Genomic DNA, 21,490 nt, shown 5'->3' on the forward strand with positions numbered 1-21,490 from the left:
GTCTCTGTGAGGGTGGGCGTGTGTTTGTCTTGTGTATTTTCTCTGGATGTCTCTGTGAGGGTGTGTCTGTGTGTATGTATGTCTGTGTTTTCTGTGGATGTCTCTGTGAGGGTGTGTATTTTCTGTGGGTGTCTCTGTGAGGGTGTGTGTATGTCTGTGTGTTTTCTGTGGATGTCTCAGTGAGGGTGTGTATGTATGTCTTTCTGTGTTTTCTGTGGGTGTTTCTGTGTGTGTATGTCTTTCTGTGTTTTCTGAGGCTGTCTCTGTTGGTGTTTCCTTGGGTGAATGTGCAAGTTTGAGTTTGTGTGTGTGTGTGTCCATTGTCTGTTCCTTTGTATTACATGTTGACCTTACTACTGATTATTCACATCTTTCTACAGACTTTGAGACTAATGAGACCTTTCCGGAAGTCACCAATCTACCATTTAACCTTTAAATTATAGTTTAGGCAGTTCAGGGCCCTTCCTTTCAGCCACTGCATGCTGTTGTCATCATTTAGTTGGCATCTTCCTTTACAAAAAGATAATCAGAACTCCATATTTTGTTTTCTAAATCTCCTTTTTTTACAAAACTGTAGTTTACCTCATTACTTGTCAGGTCAATGTAAACAAGTGCTAAGTGTCTGTTTGGGTGTCTGTGTCTGAGTTTCTTTGCGTGTTTGCTAGAGTGTCTATATGTGAATCCTTATGTGTGAGTGTGTGTGTGTGTTTCAGTGTATGTTACTACCTTTACAACATTTCCAAGTTTAAATAGGCACTCAAGAATAAAGTGCATATAAGTTTTAGTCACTTGGTCAAAAATTGCACATGTCAAAGGAGGTGGGGGGGCCCCTGATCAATGGTTAAGTCAGGGGCCCCAAAATTTCTAGTGGCGGCCCTGCATGCAGGACTTGGTATGCAGACCTAGTGGACATGTCATCGGTTCCACCATGGAAGCTGCCATCGAGGCAGGATCTTCTAATACAGGGCCCATTCAAGCATCCAAATCTAGTTTCTCTGCAACTGACTGCTTGGAGATTGAACGCTTAATTCTAGCTAAGCGTGGGTTCTCTGAATCAGTTATAGATACTCTGATCCAGGCCAGAAAGCCTGTCACCAGGAAAATTTACCATAAGATATGGCGGAAATATCTTTGTTGGTGTGAATCCAAGTGTTACTCGTGGAGTAAGATTAGGATTCCAAGGATATGGTCTTTTCTCCAAGAAGGATTGGAGAAAGGATTGTCAGCTAGTTCCTTAAAGGGACAGATATCTGCTCTGTCTATCCTGTTACACAAGCGTCTGGCAGCAGTACCAGACGTTCAGGCGTTTGCACAGGCTCTAGTGAGAATCAAGCCTGTCTATAAACCTGTGGCTCCTCCATGGAGTCTGAATTTAGTTCTTTCAGTTCTTCAAGGGGTTCCGTTTGAACCTTTACATTCCATAGATATTAAGTTATTATCTTGGAAAGTTTTTTATTTTTGGTAGCTATTTCTTCTGCTCGAAGAGTTTCAGAATTGTCTGCTTTGCAGTGTAATTCACCCTATCTGGTGTTCCATGCAGATAAGGTTGTGTTGCGTACCAAACCTGGTTTCCTTCCAAAAGTGGTTTCTAATAAGAATATTAACCAGGAAATTATTGTTCCTTCTCTGTGCCCTAATCCAGTTTCTAAGAAGGAACGACTGTTACACAATCTTGATGTGGTTCGTGCTTTAAAATTCTATTTAAAAGCAACTAAAGATCTCAGACAAACATCATCCTTGTTTGTTGTCTATTCTGGTAAGAGGAGAGGTCAAAAAGCGACTGCTACCTCTCTTTCCTTTTGGCTGAAAAGCATTATCCGATTGGCTTATGAGACTGCTGGACAGCAGCCTCCTGAATGAATTACCGCTCATTCTACCAGAGCTGTGGCTTCCACATGGGCTTTCAAGAATGAGGCTTCTGTTGAACAGATTTGTAAGGCAGCGACTTGGTCTTCACTGCATACTTTTGCCAAATGTTACAAATTCGATACTTTTGCTTCTTCAGAGGCTATTTTTGGGAGAAAGGTTCTACAAGCAGTGGTGCCTTCCGTTTAAGGTACCTGTCTTGTTCCCTCCCTTCATCCGTGTCCTAAAGCTTTGGTATTGGTATCCCACAAGTAAGGATGAATCCGTGGACTGGATACACCATGTAAGAGAAAACAGAATTTATGCTTACCTGATAAATTACTTTCTCTTACGGTGTATCCAGTCCACGGCCCGCCCTGGCAATTAAGTCAGGTTCAAATTTATTTTTGTAAACTACAGTCACCACTGCACCCTATGGGTTTTTTTTTTCTCCTAACCGTCGAATGACTGGGGGGGCGGAGCCTGAGGGGGAGCTATATGGACAGCTCTGCTGTGTGCTCTCTTTGCCACTTCCTGTAGGGAATGAGAATATCCCACAAGTAAGGATGAATCCGTGGACTGGATACACCGTAAGAGAAAGTAATTTATCAGGTAAGCATAAATTCTGTTCTTACGACAGGAACACTGTCATGTGTCTCACAATTATTTAGTATATATATATATATATTTTTTATAATTTTTTTTGTTTTGTTAAATGCAATCGTACCATAAAATGATATTCAATATGTATCAAATTTGATTAGTTTTTTTTTCTTTATTTCTCTCGTTCTTTTTCACTTACTGTATGCAGGTGAAAAACTATAAAAAATAATATATATATATATATAAAAAAAAAGGAGCTACCATAAAGTAAGTTTGAGTTAAAAATGACTGTAACATAGTTTTTAATTTTTTTGCAGCAGTTGTGTAAGGAAGCAATTATATGACAAAAATGTTTATTTAAAGGGATAGTAAACTCCAAAAAAGTTTTCCAATCTTTAAAAACATTGTATAAAACACTTATAATATGCAAATTACATGTATTAGCAAATTTTTTTAGTTTATCTGTATTTTACTAATAAAATTCTTATAGCTGCCAAACCCTCCAGTCTCCTCATTATGCATGGCGTATAAGGTTGTTCTACCTGGGTAGAACAGTCATGGCAGCCCACATGCGCAGTTACGCTCGCATGTGCAGATCACTACAGATTTCTACAGTGTCTGTCGTTGCATGTCAGCGCGTCATCACTCCATTGCCCGATGCAGATGTAGGTTATTTGCTCATGCGATCATTAGAAATTACAAAGATGGCTGCTGTGCATTTTGTGGACTAGTCCGCATGCAATTCCAATTTTTAACAATTGCGCATGCGATGTTTCACTAGATCAAGAATTATGAATATGCAAAATAAGTGGGCTGGTGCACAGTAATTTATTGTACTAATGTGCTGCCTACTTTTATGGGCGGTTGTTGCCACTTGTTTTATGATAAATTTAAACATTTTTCACTATTTAGAAGCTTTTTTTTTCTACTCAAAGTAGGTATATTTTATTAGATTAATATTTTTAATTATTATAATGTATTTAATTACAGTGCTATTAAACAAGGATTTCTAACACTTTAAGGCAGATTGGTTCTTTACCTCATTTTAGATTTATTGTTCTATAGTTTTGCTATTCATAATTCACATTTTAACTTTGCTTTTCCCCTTTTCTGACTTTATTTTTTCCTCCTTTTGCTTATTCAGAACGAGATGGTCCGGGAACTGGATGGTCATGTATTAAAATGTGTTAAGGATCAAAATGGAAATCATGTGGTGCAGAAGTGCATAGAGTGTGTTCAACCGCAGTCCCTGCAGTTCATTATTGATGCATTCAAGAGTCAGGTAATAGCCAAGAAGACAAACCAAATCTATTCTAAACTAGAGCAGAGAATGTGCATAGATCTGGGGTGAGGGATGTAAATAGTGTGAGATGTGGTCTTCCCAGGAGGAGTATCATTATAGTGTACTTAGCCTTCATCCCTTCATATATTTTGTAGGTGTTTGCACTCTCCACACATCCATATGGCTGCAGAGTGATTCAACGCATCCTTGAGCACTGCTTACCAGAGCAGACCCTGCCCATCCTGGAAGAGTTGCACCAGCATACGGAGCAGTTAGTACAGGTAACAGAAAATAATTAAATCTGTTCTTGTATTACAGAAGATTTCTTTGAAAACGTCTTGTGTAGTGCCTCTTGATGTTGGTGTTGCTGAAATTCATTATACATAAATGGTTGCACTGAAACTCATGTAAGCAGTTCAGGCACCCAGTTTCTGTTAATCCCTTTGTTGACAGTAACACTGAATATTACCTTGGATGCCAGTAATGAACAGTTGCACCAGCATACGGAGCAGTTAGTACAGGTAACAGAAAATAATTAAATCTGTTCTTGTATTACAGAAGATTTCTTTGAAAACGTCTTGTGTAGTGCCTCTTGATGTTGGTGTTGCTGAAATTCATTATACATAAATGGTTGCACTGAAACTCATGTAAGCAGTTCAGGCACCCAGTTTCTGTTAATCCCTTTGTTGACAGTAACACTGAATATTACCTTGGATGCCAGTAATGAACATAGGAACAGTGATCATCCCCTTAATGAACCTTTTACAAAACATTTTTAAGGTATCAGAGTTTTATAACCTACAGGTCTGCAGTCAAGCACCTCCATGAGCAGCTATCAGACCCTGCACTGCAAAGCAGCTCAGTTGTTCAATCTGCATTCTAACTTTCCAGTACACCACTTGTGTGTATGCGAGCAAGCAACTTTGTAATATTGAAGAAGAGAACACCACGAGTAGAAACTGGAAAGTTAGAGTGAAGATTGCACCCATTTTGTCACACCTTATTCCACAAGAAGGCCCTTATGAATGTGCCTAGAGTCTAGATATCAGTGCTCCCTCTAGGAGCCAGATCTACAGTCTTTCACAGCTTTTTAATATTTGCTAGTCTGGGCTGTTAAGTCAGACTCACATTTATGCTGGAACTCTGGAATAGAAACTGCACTCTTAACTGAGGCCTTTTGACACACACACACACACTTTATTTTATGTTTGTGTGTTTAAACTTGCATAAAGTAAAAAAAGAAATGCTAAATTCGGTTTGTGTTTTAAAGTTGTGTGAATGCTTATTATTTTCCCAGTTATTTTTGCCCAGTTATTATTGCTGGATTGTGGAACTCCTGCTCAGCAAAGTAACATACCTTCATTTCTTTCATGTAATTGGCAAGAGTCCATGAGCTAGTGACGTATGGGATATACAATCCTACCAGGAGGGACAAAGCTTCCCAAACCTCAAAATGCCTATAAATACACCCCTCACCACACCCACAATTCAGTTTTACAAACTTTGCCTCCTATGGAGGTGGTGAAGTAAGTTTGTGCTAAGATTTCTACGTTGATATGCGCTTCTTAGCATTGTTGAAGCCCGATTCCTCTCAGAGTACAGCGAATGTCAGAGGGACGTGAAGGGAGTATCACTTATTGAATACGATGATTTCCCTAACGGGGGTCTATTTCATTTGTGCTAAGATTTCTTACATTTCATGGTGTTCTTCTCATAAATTCTCTTGGCATTCTTTTAGAATTCCTAGAATTTTACAGTTTCTTCAGGATGGTTTGGATAAGGGTTTGTCTGAAGGGACAAATCTCTGCTCTTTCTGTTTTATTTCACAGAAAGATTGCTAAACTTCCTGATATTCACTGTTTTGTACAGGCTTTAGTTCATATTAAGCCTGTCATTAAATCAATCTCTCCTCCTTGGAGTCTTAATTTGGTTTTAAGGGCATTACAGGCTCCTCCATTTGAGCCTATGTATTATTTGGTCATTAAACTACTTTTCTTGCAAAGTGTTGTTCCTTTTGGCCATCTCTTCTGCTAGAAGAGTTTCTGAGCTATCTGCTCTTTCTTGTGAATCCCCTTTTCTGATTTTTCATCAGGATCGGTTTTGCGGACTTCATTTGAATTTTTTCCTAAGGTTGTGAATTCTTACAACATTAGTAGATAAATTGTTGTCCCTTTCTTGTATCCTAATCCTAAGAATTCTTTGGAAAGATCCTTACATTCTTTGGATGTGGTGAGAGCTTTGAAATATTATGTTGAAGCTACTTAAGATTTCAGGAAGACTTCTAGTCTATTTGTTATATGTTCTGGTCCTAGGAAAGGTCAGAAGGCTTCTGCTATTTCCTTGGCTTCTTGGTTAAAGCTTTTGATTCATCAAGCTTATTTGGAGTCGGGTCAGGCCCCGCCTCAGAGAATTACAGCTCATTCTACTAGATCTACTTGGATATGTATTTGGTATTATTAGCCTTGATTTATACCCCTGCCTTATCCCAACGGTCCTAGAGAGGGGGTAAGTTCCAATTCAAGAGCTGCTGGAGGGGTGGGTTAATATAGCATTTGCTGTTTTAGCTATAAGAGGGTTCTCTTAATTCTCTCATTTACCTATTTATATTTTTGTGTCTGTGGTGCATTTGGAGACTGGCTTTCTGTAGTGGAGTTTTGTGTCTACTTAATTTGCTTATTTTAAAATTTGGTGTTTCTACATTCAATTGTTATATTTCGACAGTTTCTGATTTATGGAGTCCAACATGTCTGTGCCCCCCCCCCCCCCCCCCCACACACACACACACACACACAGTGTTATTATATCAGACCCATTAGAGGGTATATCTACTGATCACGCCTCATTTCAATTACTCTGTGTACTTTCCAAAACTATCCCAGTATGTCAGGTTAACCAACTATGTAATAGTTGTGTAACTCACCTTGAGCATGCAAATCAGCCGCAATCTATTATTCCTCCTAAGGGTCTCTGTTCTGCTCCAGTGTTTATTAGAAAAGGGGCAACTTCTGTTTTTACCCCTGAATTTAAAAGCAATCTGCAGTTCCTGAGTCTGAATTTGACCCAGCCTTTTGTTTAAAAGTGGAGCGTATTCGTACCCGAGGTGCTTAAAACGCTGGGCATTTCTGAGTTAAAGCATACAGAAAAAAAGCCAGTTATTTAGTTGAATGTGGTTTTCAAAACTCCTCCAAAAATTCCTGAAGTTTTTCGTGTTCCTGGTTTGATAACAGATTTCGTCGCCAAGGAGTCGAAAAAGCCTGGCATTCCATTTGCTCTTTCTACCAGATTTAAAAAGATTTATCCAATTCCAGAACACAATGCACAATTGTGGGCAGCTATTTCCAAGTTTAATGGAGCTATCTCTTCATTGACAAAGCATACTACTATCCCTATGGAAGCTAGCATTTCTTTCAAGGATTCAATCCACAACAAATTAGTCTTTCCCAAGAAAGCTCTTCTTACAAACCTGTCTCCTGCTCAAACCAGCAGTGACTCTTATATGTGTGGCCGCAGCCCTATGGTGCGACTCTTTAACTCATTTGGCTGCAAATCCATCTTCTGAAGAGCTTCAGAATTGCATTGTCTCTCAAGATGTCTTAATGTTTTTTATTTGTGACGCAGTAATGGACGTCATTAATATGTCAAGAATATGTCCATGGCAGCCTTTTTAAGAAGGGTTTTATGGCTAAAATCTTTGTCAGCAGATACGGTGTCAAAGAATTGATTTACTCTTTCCTTATTTTTGGATCAGATCTGGACTCTATAATCAAGACTGTTACTGGAGGTAAAGGAGGTTTCCTTCCACAGGATAAGAAGTCAAAGGGAAAGAATTAGCCAGGAAACCGGTTTAGTTTATTTTGCTCCTTCAGAGATTAGAAGTCTGCCTCTCCTAAACCAGCCTGGAAAAGTCCAACTCCAGTTCCAAGTCTGCATGTGCGGCCCCCAAACCGGAATGTGTTCTGTTTGGGGGCAGATTGGCATTATGCTCAAATAGAGGCCTAGGCTTATGTACAGCATCAATTGCTGTGCCTGAAAAACTGATAATACTCAGATATATTTATATAATCATTGTTTGACGCATGGTCAAATTATATTTTTGTACTAAATAAAGACAAATCCAAAACATATTTATTTATAGGCCTAAAAATGACTAATTGTCTATAAAGTTTGTCATAGGTGATGTGTTGCCTTTTTCAACAACTTAAATGCCTTTTGAGATTTATGGATCCGGTTTATGCCTCTTTGTGCTTTTATATGTGGTTAAGGCTATGTTTAGCATTTTTGTCATGCTTAGAAAATGAAACATATTTATATGCAAATTGCTTTATCATGACTAATGTGTAGTCGAACTAGGTTTTTAACACATTTCATTTAATTTATTTTATTTATTTTTTCTATTATATTCTTCATCATAGACTCTTTTTAGTTTATTGGAGGATCTATAGCCGCTGTAGTCACAAGTTTGTTTCTTTATATATCGTTATGTATATGTACATTGATATATATTTGTGTGTATTTTTTTGATAACGTATTCAAATATGACAACCTATACTTGCTATATATGACAGAATCACTAAGCAATATTTAGTATATTTTGTTGATTATAGACTTTAATTTCTTTATCCTGTCATTAATGCTTATTTCTTTCATGTAATTGGCAAGAGTCCATGAGCTAGTGACATATGGGATATACAATCCTACCAGGAGGGGCAAAGTTTCCCAAACCTCAAAATGCCTATAAATACACCCCTCACCACACCCACAATTCAGGTTTACAAACTTTGCCTCCTATGGAGGTGGTAGGAACAAGGTTTGGGGTTTTATTCAAACCTATTCATTGTACCAAAGAAAGAAAATGTATATAGACCAGTTCTGGATCTGAAAATTTTGAATCGTTATGTAAGAGTACCAACTTTCAAGATGGTGACTATAAGGACTATTCTGCCTTTTGTTCAGCAAGGACATTATATGTCCACAATAGACTTGCAGGATGCATACCCTCATATTCTGATTCATCCAGAACACTATCAGTTTCTGAGATTCTCTTTTCTAGACAAGCATTACCAATTTGTTGCTCTTCCATTTGGCCTAGCAACAGCTCCAAGGATCTTTTCAAAGTGCCCTACTATCTGTAATCAGAGAACAGGGTATTGCGATGTTTCCTTATTTGGACGATATCTTGGTACTAGCTCAGTCTTTACATACTGCAGAATCTCACACTAATCAACTAGTGTTGTTTCTTCGGAAACATGGTTTGAGGATCAATTTACCAAAAAGTTTCTTGATTCCTCAGACAAGGGTCACCTTTTTAGGCTTCCAGATAGATTCAGTGTCCATGACTCTGTCTCTAACAGACAAGAGACGTTAAAAATTGATTGCAGCATGCCGGCACCTTCAGTCTCAGTCATTCCCTTTAGTGGCTATGTGCATGGAAGTTTTAGGTCTCATGACTGCAGCATCGGACGCGATCCCCTTTGCTCGTTTTCACATGAGACCTCTACAGCTTTGCATGCTGAATCAATGGTGCAGGGATTATACAAAGATATCACAATTAATATCCTTGAATCCCAATATACGACACTCTCTGACATGGTGGATAGATCACCATCGTTTGGTTCAAGGGGCTTCTTTTGTTCGGCCAACCTGGACTGTGATCTCAACAGATGCGAGTCTTTCAGGTTGGGGAGCTGTTTGGGGATCTCTGGGTTGGGGAGCTGTTTGGGGATCTCTGACAGCACAAGGGGTTTGGAAATCTCAAGAGGCGAGATTACCAATAAATATTTTAGAACTCCGTGCAATTGGGCTCTTCAGTTTTGGCCTCTGCTAAAGAGAGAACTGTTCATTTGTTTTCAGACAGACAATATCACAACTGTGGCTTATGTCAATCAACAGGGTGGGACTCACAGTCCCCAAGCTATGAAAGAAGTATCTTGGATACTTGCTTGGGCGGAATCCAGCTCCTGTCTAATCTCTGCGGTGCATATCCCAGGTGTAGACAATTGGGAGGTGGATTATCTCAGCCGCCAGACTTTACATCCAGGGGAATGGTCTCTCCATCCAGATGTGTTTTTTCAGATTGTTCAGATGTGTGGGGTCTTCCAGAGATAGATCTCATGGCCTCTCATCTAAAGAAGAAACTTCCCAGATACCTGTCCAGGTCCAGGGATGTTCAGGCGGAAGCAGTGGATGCACTGACACTTCCTTGGTGTTATCATCCTGCTTACATCTTCCCGCCTCTAGTTCTCCTTCCAAGAGTGATCTCCAAAATCATCATGGAACAGTCTTTTGTGTTGCTGGTGGCTCCAGCATGGCCACACAGGTTTTGGTATGCGGATCTTGTTCGGATGTCCAGTTGCCCGCCTTGGCCACTTCCGTTACGGCCGGACCTACTGTCTCAAGGTCCGTTTTTCCATCAGGATCTCAAATCATTAAATTTGAAGGTATGGAAATTGAACGCTTAGTTCTAAGTCATAGAGGTTTCTCTGACTCAGTGATTAATACTATGTTACAAGCTTGTAAATCTGTCTCTAGAAAGATTTATTATAGAGTTTGGAAGACTTACATTTCATGGTGTTCTTCTCATAAATTCTCCTGGCATTCTTTTAGAATTCCTAGAATTTTACAGTTCCTTCAGGATGGTTTGGATAAGGGTTTGTCTGCAAGTTCCTTGAAAGGTCAAATCTTCGCTCTTTCTGTTTTATTTCACAGAAAGATTGCTATACTTCCTGATATTCACTGTTTTGTACAGGCTTTAGTTCGTATTAAGCCTGTCATTAAATCAATTTCTCCTCCTTGGAGTCTTAATTTGGTTCTGAAGGCTTTACAGGCTCCTCCATTTGAGCCTATGCATTCTTTGGACATTAAACTACTTTCTTGGAAAGTGTTGTTCCTTTTGGCTATCTCTTCTGCTAGAAGAGTTTCTGAGCTATCTGCTCTTTCTTGTGAGTCTCCTTTTCTGATTTTTCATCAGGATAAGGCAGTTTTGCGGACTTCTTTTCAATTTTTACCTAAGGTTGTGAATTCTAACAACATTAGTAGAGAAATTGTTGTCCCTTCCTTATGTCCTAATCCTAAGAATTCTTTGGAGAGATCCTTACATTCTTTGGATGTGGTAAGAGCTTTGAAATATTATGTGGAAGCTACTAAAGATTTCAGGAAGACTTCCAGTCTATTTGTTTTATTTTCTGGTATTAGGCTAGGTCAGAAGGCTTCTGCTATTTCCTTGGCTTCTTGGTTGAAACTTTTGATTCATCAAGCTTATTTGGAGTCGGGTCAGGCCCCGCCTCAGAGAATTACAGCTCATTCTACTAGATCAGTCTCCACTTCGTGGGCCTTTAAGAATGAAGCTTCAGTTGATCAGATTTGCAAAGCGGCAACTTGGTCCTCTTTGCATACATTTACTAAATTCTACCGTTTTGATGTATTTGCTTCTTCAGAAGCAGTCTTTGGTAGAAAAGTTCTTCAGGCAGCTGTTTGTTTGATTCTTCTGCTTTTGTTTTAAGTTTTTTTCTTTCAAAAATGAAATAAACTTATTTTTTTGGGTTGTGGATTAATTTTTTCAGCGGAATATGGCTGTTTTAATGTTTATTCCCTCTCTCTAGTGACTCTTGAGTGGAAGACTCCACATCTTGGGTATTGATATCCCATATGTCACTAGCTCATGGACTCTTGCCAATTACATGAAAGAAAACATAATTTATGTAAGAACTTACCTGATAAATTCATTTCTTTAATATTGGCAAGAGTCCATGAGGCCCACCCTTTTTATGGTGGTTATGATTTTTTTGTATAAAGCACAATTATTTCCAAATTTCCTTTGTCGATGCTTTCTACTCCTTTCTTTATCACCCCACTGCTTGGCTATTCGTTAAACTGAATTGTGGGTGTGGTGAGGGGTGTATTTATAGGCATTTTGAGGTTTGGGAAACTTTGCCCCTCCTGGTAGGATTGTATATCCCATATGTCACTAGCTCATAGAATGAATTCATATGAAAGAAATGAATTTATCAGGTAAGTTCTTACATAAATTATGTTATTTTGTTACAATGATTCTATACTGTAACACATTTGTATTAGTAAATATACATTTATATTGCTAGATTTATTCCTGACACCATATGTACTACATTATCATGTCTAATTAGGCATGTTTTTATAGTGTGGTGTTTAAAATTTTCTTCTAGGTATTCGATCACTTTTCCCTTTAAGAAGGGGGTGCCAAGTTGAATTACCTATTCCTATGATTAAGTGCCCACTTGCGGCACGAAACGCGTACACATTTTCTCCAACATAGGTGTGTCCGGTCCACGGCGTCATCCTTACTTGTGGGGATATTCTCTTCCCCAACAGGAAATGGCAAAGAGCCCAGCAAAGCTGGTCACATGATCCCTCCTAGGCTCCGCCTACCCCAGTCATTCTCTTTGCCGTTGTACAGGCAACATCTCCACGGAGATGGCTTAGAGTTTTTTAGTGTTTAACTGTAGTTTTTATTATTCAATCAAGAGTTTGTTATTTTAAAATAGTGCTGGTATGTACTATTTACTCAGAAACAGAAAAGAGATGAAGATTTCTGTTTGTATGAGGAAAATGATTTTAGCACCGTAACTAAAATCCATGGCTGTTCCACACAGGACTGTTGAGAGCAATTAACTTCAGTTGGGGGAACAGTGTGCAGTCTCTTGCTGCTTGAGGTATGACACATTCTAACAAGACGATGTAATGCTGGAAGCTGTCATTTTTCCCTATGGGATCCGGTAAGCCATGTTTATTACGATGGTAAATAAGGGCTTCATAAGGGCTTATTAAGATTGTAGACTTTTCTGGGCTAAATCGATTCATTTTTAAAAACATATTTAGCCTTGAGGAATCATTTTATCTGGGTATATTGATATTATAATATCGGCAGGCACTGTATTAGACACCTTATTTCTCTGGGGCTTTCCCAAAGCATAAGCAGAGCCTCATTTTCGCGCCGGTGTGGCGCACTTGTTTTTGAGAGGCATGGCATGCAGTCGCATGTGAGAGGAGCTCTGATACTTAGAAAAGGCTTTCTGAAGGCGTCATTTGGTATCGTATTCCCCTTTGGGTTTGGTTGGGTCTCAGCAAAGCAGATACCAGGGACTGTAAAGGGGTTAAAGTGTTAAAACGGCTCCGGTTCCGTTATTTTAAGGGTTAAAGCTTCCAAATTTGGTGTGCAATACTTTTAAGGCTTTAAAACACTGTGGTGAAAATTTGGTGAATTTTGTACAATTCCTTCATGTTTTTTCGCAATTGCAGTAATAAAGTGTGTTCAGTTTAAAATTTAAAGTGACAGTAACGGTTTTATTTTAAAACGTTTTTTGTACTTTATTATCAAGTTTATGCCTGTTTAACATGTCTGAACTACCAGATAGACTGTGTTCTGAATGTGGGGAAGCCAGAATTCCTGTTCATTTAAATAAATGTGATTTATGTGATAATGACAATGATGCCCAAGATGATTCCTCAAGTGAGGGGAGTAAGCATGGTACTGCATCATTCCCTCCTTCGTCTACACGAGTCTTGCCCACTCAGGAGGCCCCTAGTACATCTAGCGCGCCAATACTCCTTACTATGCAACAATTAACGGCTGTAATGGATAATTCTGTCAAAAACATTTTAGCCAAAATGAACCCTTGTCAGCGTAAGCGTGGCTGCTCTGTTTTAGTTACTGAAGAGCATGACGACGCTGATATTAATATCTCTGAAGGGCCCCTAACCCAATCTGAGGGGGCCAGGGAGGTTTTGTCTGAGGGAGAAATTACTGATTCAGGGAACATTTCTCAACAGGCTGAACCTGATGTAATTGCATTTAAATTTAAGTTGGAACATCTCCGCATTCTGCTTAAGGAGGTATTATCCACTCTGGATGATTGTGAAAAGTTGGTCATCCCAGAGAAACTATGTAAAATGGACAAGTTCCTAGAGGTGCCGGAGCTCCCAGAAGCTTTTCCTATACCCAAGCGGGTGGCGGACATTGTTAATAAAGAATGGGAAAGGCCCGGTATTCCTTTCGTCCCTCCCCCCATATTTAAAAAATTGTTTCCTATGGTCGACCCCAGAAAGGACTTATGGCAGACAGTCCCCAAGGTCGAGGGAGCGGTTTCTACTTTAAACAAACGCACCACTATACCCATAGAGGATAGTTGTGCTTTCAAAGATCCTATGGATAAAAAATTAGAAGGTTTGCTTAAAAAGATGTTTGTTCAGCAGGGTTACCTTCTACAACCAATCTCATGCATTGTCCCTGTCACTACAGCCGCATGTTTCTGGTTTGATGAGCTGATAAAGGCGCTCGATAGTGATTCTCCTCCTTATGAGGAGATTATGGACAGAATCAATGCTCTCAAATTGGCTAATTCTTTCACCCTAGACGCCACTTTGCAATTGGCTAGGTTAGCGGCTAAGAATTCTGGGTTTGCTATTGTGGCGCGCAGAGCGCTTTGGTTGAAATCTTGGTCGGCTGATGCGTCTTCCAAGAACAAGCTACTAAACATTCCTTTCAAGGGGAAAACGCTGTTTGGCCCTGACTTGAAAGAGATTATCTCGGATATCACTGGGGGTAAGGGCCACGCCCTTCCTCAGGATCGGCCTTTCAAGGCGAAAAATAGACCTAATTTTCGTCCCTTTCGTAAAAACGGACCAGCCCAAAGTGCTACGTCCTCTAAGCAAGAGGGTAATACTTCTCAAGCCAAGCCAGCTTGGAGACCAATGCAAGGCTGGAACAAGGGAAAGCAGGCCAAGAAGCCTGCCACTGCTACCAAGACAGCATGAAATATTGGCCCCCGATCCGGGACCGGATCTGGTGGGGGGCAGACTCTCTCTCTTCGCTCAGGCTTGGGCAAGAGATGTTCTGGATCCTTGGGCGCTAGAAATAGTCTCCCAGGGTTATCTCCTGGAATTCAAGGGACTTCCCCCAAGGGGGAGGTTCCACAGGTCTCAGTTGTCTTCAGACCACATAAAAAGACAGGCGTTCTTACATTGTGTAGAAGACCTGTTAAAAATGGGAGTGATTCATCCTGTTCCAATAAGAGAACAAGGGATGGGGTTCTACTCCAATCTGTTCATAGTTCCCAAAAAAGAGGGAACGTTCAGACCAATCTTAGATCTCAAGATCTTAAACAAGTTTCTCAAGGTTCCATCTTTCAAGATGGAAACCATTCGAACTATTCTTCCTTCCATCCAGGAGGGTCAATTCATGACCACGGTGGATTTAAAGGATGCGTATCTACATATTCCTATCCACAAGGAACATCATCGGTTCCTAAGGTTTGCATTCCTGGACAAACATTACCAGTTCGTGGCGCTTCCTTTCGGATTAGCCACTGCTCCAAGGATTTTCACAAAGGTACTAGGGTCCCTTCTAGCGGTGCTAAGACCAAGGGGCATTGCAGTAGTACCTTACCTGGACGACATTCTGATTCAAGCGTCGTCCCTTCCTCAAGCAAAGGCTCACACGGACATTGTCCTGGCCTTTCTCAGATCTCACGGCTGGAAAGTGAACGTGGAAAAGAGTTCTCTATCCCCGTCAACAAGGGTTCCCTTCTTGGGAACAATTATAGACTCCTTAGAAATGAGGATCTTTCTAACAGAGGCCAGAAAAACAAAACTTCTAGACTCTTGTCGGATACTTCATTCCGTTCCTCTTCCTTCCATAGCTCAGTGCATGGAAGTGATCGGGTTGATGGTAGCGGCGATGGACATAGTTCCTTTTGCGCGCATTCATCTAAGACCATTACAACTGTGCATGCTCAGTCAGTGGAATGGGGACTATACAGACTTGTCTCCGAAGATACAAGTAAATCAGAGGACCAGAGACTCACTCCGTTGGTGGCTGTCCCTGGACAATCTGTCTCAAGGGATGACGTTCCGCAGACCAGAGTGGGTCATTGTCACGACCGACGCCAGTCTGATGGGCTGGGGCGCGGTCTGGGGATCCCTGAAAGCTCAGGGTCTTTGGTCTCGGGAAGAATCTCTTCTACCGATAAATATTCTGGAACTGAGAGCGATATTCAATGCTCTCAAGGCCTGGCCTCGGCTAGCGAGGACCAAGTTCATACGGTTTCAATCAGACAACATGACAACTGTTGCGTACATCAACCATCAGGGGGGAACAAGGAGTTCCCTAGCGATGGAAGAAGTGACCAAAATCATTCTATGGGCGGAGTCTCACTCCTGCCACCTGTCTGCTATCCACATCCCAGGAGTGGAAAATTGGGAAGCGGATTTTCTGAGTCGTCAGACATTGCATCCGGGGGAGTGGGAACTCCATCCGGAAATCTTTGCCCAAGTCACTCACCTGTGGGGCATTCCAGACATGGATCTGATGGCCTCTCGTCAGAACTTCAAAGTTCCTTGCTACGGGGCCAGATCCAGGGATCCCAAGGCGGCTCTAGTGGATGCACTAGTAGCACCTTGGACCTTCAAACTAGCTTATGTGTTCCCGCCATTTCCTCTCATCCCCAGGCTGGTAGCCAGGATCAATCAGGAGAGGGCGTCGGTGATCTTGATAGCTCCTGCGTGGCCACGCAGGACTTGGTATGCAGATCTGGTGAATATGTCATCGGCTCCACCTTGGAAGCTACCTTTGAGACGAGACCTTCTTGTTCAGGGTCCGTTCGAACATCCGAATCTGGTTTCACTCCAGCTGACTGCTTGGAGATTGAACGCTTGATTTTATCGAAGCGAGGATTCTCAGATTCTGTTATCGATACTCTTGTTCAGGCCAGAAAGCCTGTAACTAGAAAGATTTACCACAAAATTTGGAAAAAATATATCTGTTGGTGTGAATCTAAAGGATTCCCTTGGGACAAGGTTAAGATTCCTAGGATTCTATCCTTCCTTCAAGAAGGATTGGAAAAAGGATTATCTGCAAGTTCCCTGAAGGGACAGATTTCTGCCTTGTCGGTATTACTTCACAAAAAGCTGGCAGCTGTGCCAGATGTTCAAGCCTTTGTTCAGGCTCTGGTTAGAATCAAGCCTGTTTACAAACCTTTGACTCCTCCTTGGAGTCTCAATTTAGTTCTTTCAGTTCTTCAGGGGGTTCCGTTTGAACCCTTACATTCCGTTGATATTAAGTTATTATCTTGGAAAGTTTTGTTTTTAGTTGCGATTTCTTCTGCTAGAAGAGTCTCAGAATTATCTGCTCTGCAGTGTTCTCCTCCTTATCTGGTGTTCCATGCAGATAAGGTGGTTTTACGTACTAAACCTGGTTTTCTTCCAAAAGTTGTTTCTAACAAAAACATTAACCAGGAGATTATCGTACCTTCTCTGTGTCCGAAACCAGTTTCAAAGAAGGAACGTTTGTTGCACAATTTGGATGTTGTTCGCGCTCTAAAATTCTATTTAGATGCTACAAAGGATTTTAGACAAACATCTTCCTTGTTTGTTGTTTATTCAGGTAAAAGGAGAGGTCAAAAAGCAACTTCTACCTCTCTCTCTTTTTGGATTAAAAGCATCATCAGATTGGCTTACGAGACTGCCGGACGGCAGCCTCCCGAAAGAATCACAGCTCATTCCACTAGGGCTGTGGCTTCCACATGGGCCTTCAAGAACGAGGCTTCTGTTGATCAGATATGTAGGGCAGCGACTTGGTCTTCACTGCACACTTTTACCATATTTTACAAGTTTGATACTTTTGCTTCTTCTGAGGCTATTTTTGGGAGAAAGGTTTTGCAAGCCGTGGTGCCTTCCATTTAGGTGACCTGATTTGCTCCCTCCCTTCATCCGTGTCCTAAAGCTTTGGTATTGGTTCCCACAAGTAAGGATGACGCCGTGGACCGGACACACCTATGTTGGAGAAAACAGAATTTATGTTTACCTGATAAATTTCTTTCTCCAACGGTGTGTCCGGTCCACGGCCCGCCCTGGTTTTTTAATCAGGTCTGATAATTTATTTTCTTTAACTACAGTCACCACGGTACCATATGGTTTCTCCTATGCAAATATTCCTCCTTAACGTCGGTCGAATGACTGGGGTAGGCGGAGCCTAGGAGGGATCATGTGACCAGCTTTGCTGGGCTCTTTGCCATTTCCTGTTGGGGAAGAGAATATCCCCACAAGTAAGGATGACGCCGTGGACCGGACACACCGTTGGAGAAAGAAATTTATCAGGTAAACATAAATTCTGTTTTTCCTGTTCTGTGCCTTTGTTTTAAATCATTTTCCAATAAGCAGTGATTTTATTTGTGCCTCCCGAGTGCAGCTTAATCTTGTTTTCTTGCATTTTTTGCGGCTTTCGCTTAGCCACGTCTAGCTTGCACCTCACGAGTTTGTGTGTGACTCTTCCAGCTCCGGTGGCGTCCGGCTTCCCCTCATCCACGCAGGGATCTGCAGCGGCCTGTTTTGTTTTTTCCAGTAATTTTTACAATACCTGCTCCTCTATAGGGGCAAGGATTTTACTCCCAAATCTTCATTGTTCCAAAGAAGAAAGGGACTTTCAGACCTATATAGGACTTAAAAACCCTAAACACATTCTTAAGGGCTCCCACTTTCAAGATGGAAACATGTTGCACAATTTTACCCTTAATCCAACAGGTTCAATTAATTTCCACTATAAACCTCAAGGACGCATACCTTCACATCCCTATTCACAAGGATCATCACCAATTTCAAGGTTTGCCTTCCTCAACAGACACTACCAGTCTGTTGCTCTTCCTTTTGCAAACAGAAGAATTAGGTTGGCGCTTACCAAATCCAGGGATCCGTGCTATCAGGTAGCGTTTTCTTCAGCTTAGGCACTTGTCCTCCGTCCGGTCGTAACTCCTGGAGCCCAGATCTACGCACTCTGCAGACAGTGAGAACCCAAAGTAGATCCGGGCTAACAGGAGAGGAATCTCCAAATCGAACAGCTGCCTCCAAAACGATAAACATCCAAAGGATAGAGTGCAAGAAAACCGGCCAATATGATAAAAAAAAGCAGAGTCTTTATTTGGGTACAAATAAAATCAAATATAGAGCCAAAGCTCCATTAGCAGAAGGTAAGGGCTACAGCTTATCAGACTGCAGACATGTTTCGCGTGTTGCTACACGCTTGTTCACTGCTGTCTGAAAGCTGCACGTCTAGCCTCCATTTAAAGGGGCCTTAGTCAGTTAAAACCAATCAAGTTAACCCTTACCTTAACACATACATCATTGCTAGTAAAGGTACACAGATAAAATAACAGAGAGTTAATGAATGTAAATGCCCTCTATAATACAATTACTTAATAAAGACTAACCTATTGTGAATAACCTAGAGTATATTAGATTTAATAGACAAGATGTTTAATAGATATATGTTAATGAGGTAGATATTACTAGGACCTTACTAAGATTTTTTCGATTATTATGAATTTAGCTTAGATGAATATCACTTTTACATCACTTTCTTTGTTGATGCCTTTGGGATGTCTGGTGTTTAATAGGAAGATCCATTTAGCTTCCTTATAACTGAGTTTGTACTCCCTATCTCCTCCACTCTTATGTTTGGATACATAATCAATTGCCTGTATAGAAAGCAAAGAAGAATCACTCTGATGCATACTTTTAAAGTGTCTTGAGACAGGGGTATCCCTATCCGGGTCCTCAATGTCTCTCACATGTTCCAATGTTCTGTCTTTGACAAAACGTTTTGTTCTACCAACGTATTGGATCTGGCACCCCCTACAGGTCAAAAGGTAAATGATATAAGTAGATTTACAATTTAATTGAAATCTAATGTCATATTCACGTCCTGTAACAGTGGACATAAATTTTGTGCCTTCTTTTACATGGTCACAGGTTTCTTTCATGTAATTGGCAAGAGTCCATGAGCTAGTGACGTATGGGATATACAATCCTACCAGGAGGGGCAAAGTTTCCCAAACCTCAAAATGCCTATAAATACACCCCTCACCACACCCACAATTCAGTTTTACAAACTTTGCCTCCTATGGAGGTGGTGAAGTAAGTTTGTGCTAAGATTTCTACGTTGATATGCGCTTCTTAGCATTGTTGAAGCCCGATTCCTCTCAGAGTACAGCGAATGTCAGAGGGACGTGAAGGGAGTATCACTTATTGAATACAATGATTTCCCTAACGGGGGTCTATTTCATAGGTTCTCTGTTATCGGTCGTAGAGATTCATCTCCTACCTCCCTTTTCAGATCGACGATATATTCTCAATTTACCATTACCTCTACTGATAACTGTTTCAGTACTGGTTTGGCTATCTGCTATATGTGGATGGGTGTCTTTTGGTAAGTATGTTTTTCATTACTTAAGACACCTCAGCTATGGTTTGGCACTTTATGCATTTATATAAAGTTCTAAATATATGTATTGTACTTATATTTGCCATGAGTCAGGTTCATGTATTTCCTTCTGCAGACTGTCAGTTTCATATTTGGGGAATATAAACATATTTTTTTTTAAGACTTTTTTTTCTTACCTGGAGTTTAGTCTTTTTTTCAATTGATTACTTCTTGCAAATTGTGGGCGGTATTCGTCATTTCCGGCGTCGAAGCTTTACACACGGTTGTGTCATTAGTGACGCGAGTGTGTCATTAACGGTTATTATTGGTGCCAAAAAAAGTTTTCAGTTACGTTGTGCGTCATACTTGGCGCCAAACTTTTTCATTATTTTAATACCCCATTAATGTTTGCCTCTTGCCTTTTTCTCTATCAGAGGGCTATGCTATTTGCATTTTTTCCCATTCCTGAAACTGTCATATAAGGAAATTGATCATTTTACTTTAAATGTTGTTTTTTCTTTTACATTTTGCAAGATGTCTCAATCTGATCCTGCCTCAGAAGTTTCTGCTGGAACATTGCTGCCTGACATCGGTTCTACCAAAGCTAAGTGCATTTGTTGTAAGATTGTGGAAATTATTTTGCCGAATGTCATTTGTAATAGTTGTCATGATAAACTTTTACATGCAGATAGTGTGTCCATCAGTAATAGTACATTGCCAGTTGCAGTTCCTTCAACTTCTAATGTACATGATATACCTATGAATTTTAAAGAATTTGTTTCTGATTCTATCCAGAAGGCTTTGTCTACATTTCCACCTTCTAATAAACTTAAAAGGTCTTTTAAAACTTCTCATTCAGTTGATGAAATTTCAAATGACCAACATAATAATTTATCCTCCCCTGATGAGGATCTATCTGATACAGAAGATCCTTCCTCAGACATTGACACTGACAAATCTACTTATTTATTTAAAATAGAGTATATGCGTTCTTTATTAAAAGAAGTGTTAATTACTTTGGATATTGAGGTAACCAGTCCTCTTGACGTTCAGTCTAATCAACGTTTAAATGCTGTTTTTAAACCTCCTGTGGTTTCTCCAGGGGTTTTTCCTATTCCTGAGGCTATTTCTGATATGATTTCTAAGGAATGGAATAAGCTAGGTACTTCTTTTATTCCTTCTTCAAGGTTTAAAAAATTGTATCCTTTACCAGCAAATTCTATAGAGTTTTGGGAAAAAATCCCCAAAGTTGATGGGGCTATTTCTACTCTTGCTAAACGTACCACTATTCCTATGGAAGATAGTACTTCCTTTAAGGATCCTTTAGATAGGAAGCTTGAATCTTATCTAAGGAAGGCCTATTTATATTCAGGTCATCTTCTCAGACCTGCAATTTCTTTGGCTGATGTTGCGACTGCATCAACTTTCTGGTTGGAGAATTTAGCGCAACAAGAATTGGATTCTGACATATCTAGCATTATTCGCTTACTGCAATATGCTAATCATTTTATTTGTGATCCCATTTTTGATATTAT

General features: G+C 40.3%; 1 protein-coding gene across 8 annotated transcripts in view; it reads left to right on the forward strand.

Moving 5' to 3' along the window:
- The window catches only part of PUM1 (pumilio RNA binding family member 1), a 604,766-nt gene that overhangs the window by 507,036 nt on the left and 76,240 nt on the right, over nt 1–21,490 (forward strand). For all 8 annotated transcript variants that reach the window (XM_053707107.1, XM_053707108.1, XM_053707106.1 and 5 more), the window contains exons 18-19: nt 3,593–3,730; nt 3,886–4,011. In XM_053707107.1, coding sequence (XP_053563082.1) covers nt 3,593–3,730; nt 3,886–4,011 — 264 coding nt within the window. The remainder of the gene's footprint in view (nt 1–3,592; nt 3,731–3,885; nt 4,012–21,490) is intronic.

Source organism: Bombina bombina, chromosome 3 (assembly GCF_027579735.1).
Source record: "Bombina bombina isolate aBomBom1 chromosome 3, aBomBom1.pri, whole genome shotgun sequence".
In the NCBI taxonomy this organism is placed as follows: Eukaryota; Metazoa; Chordata; class Amphibia; order Anura; family Bombinatoridae; genus Bombina; species Bombina bombina.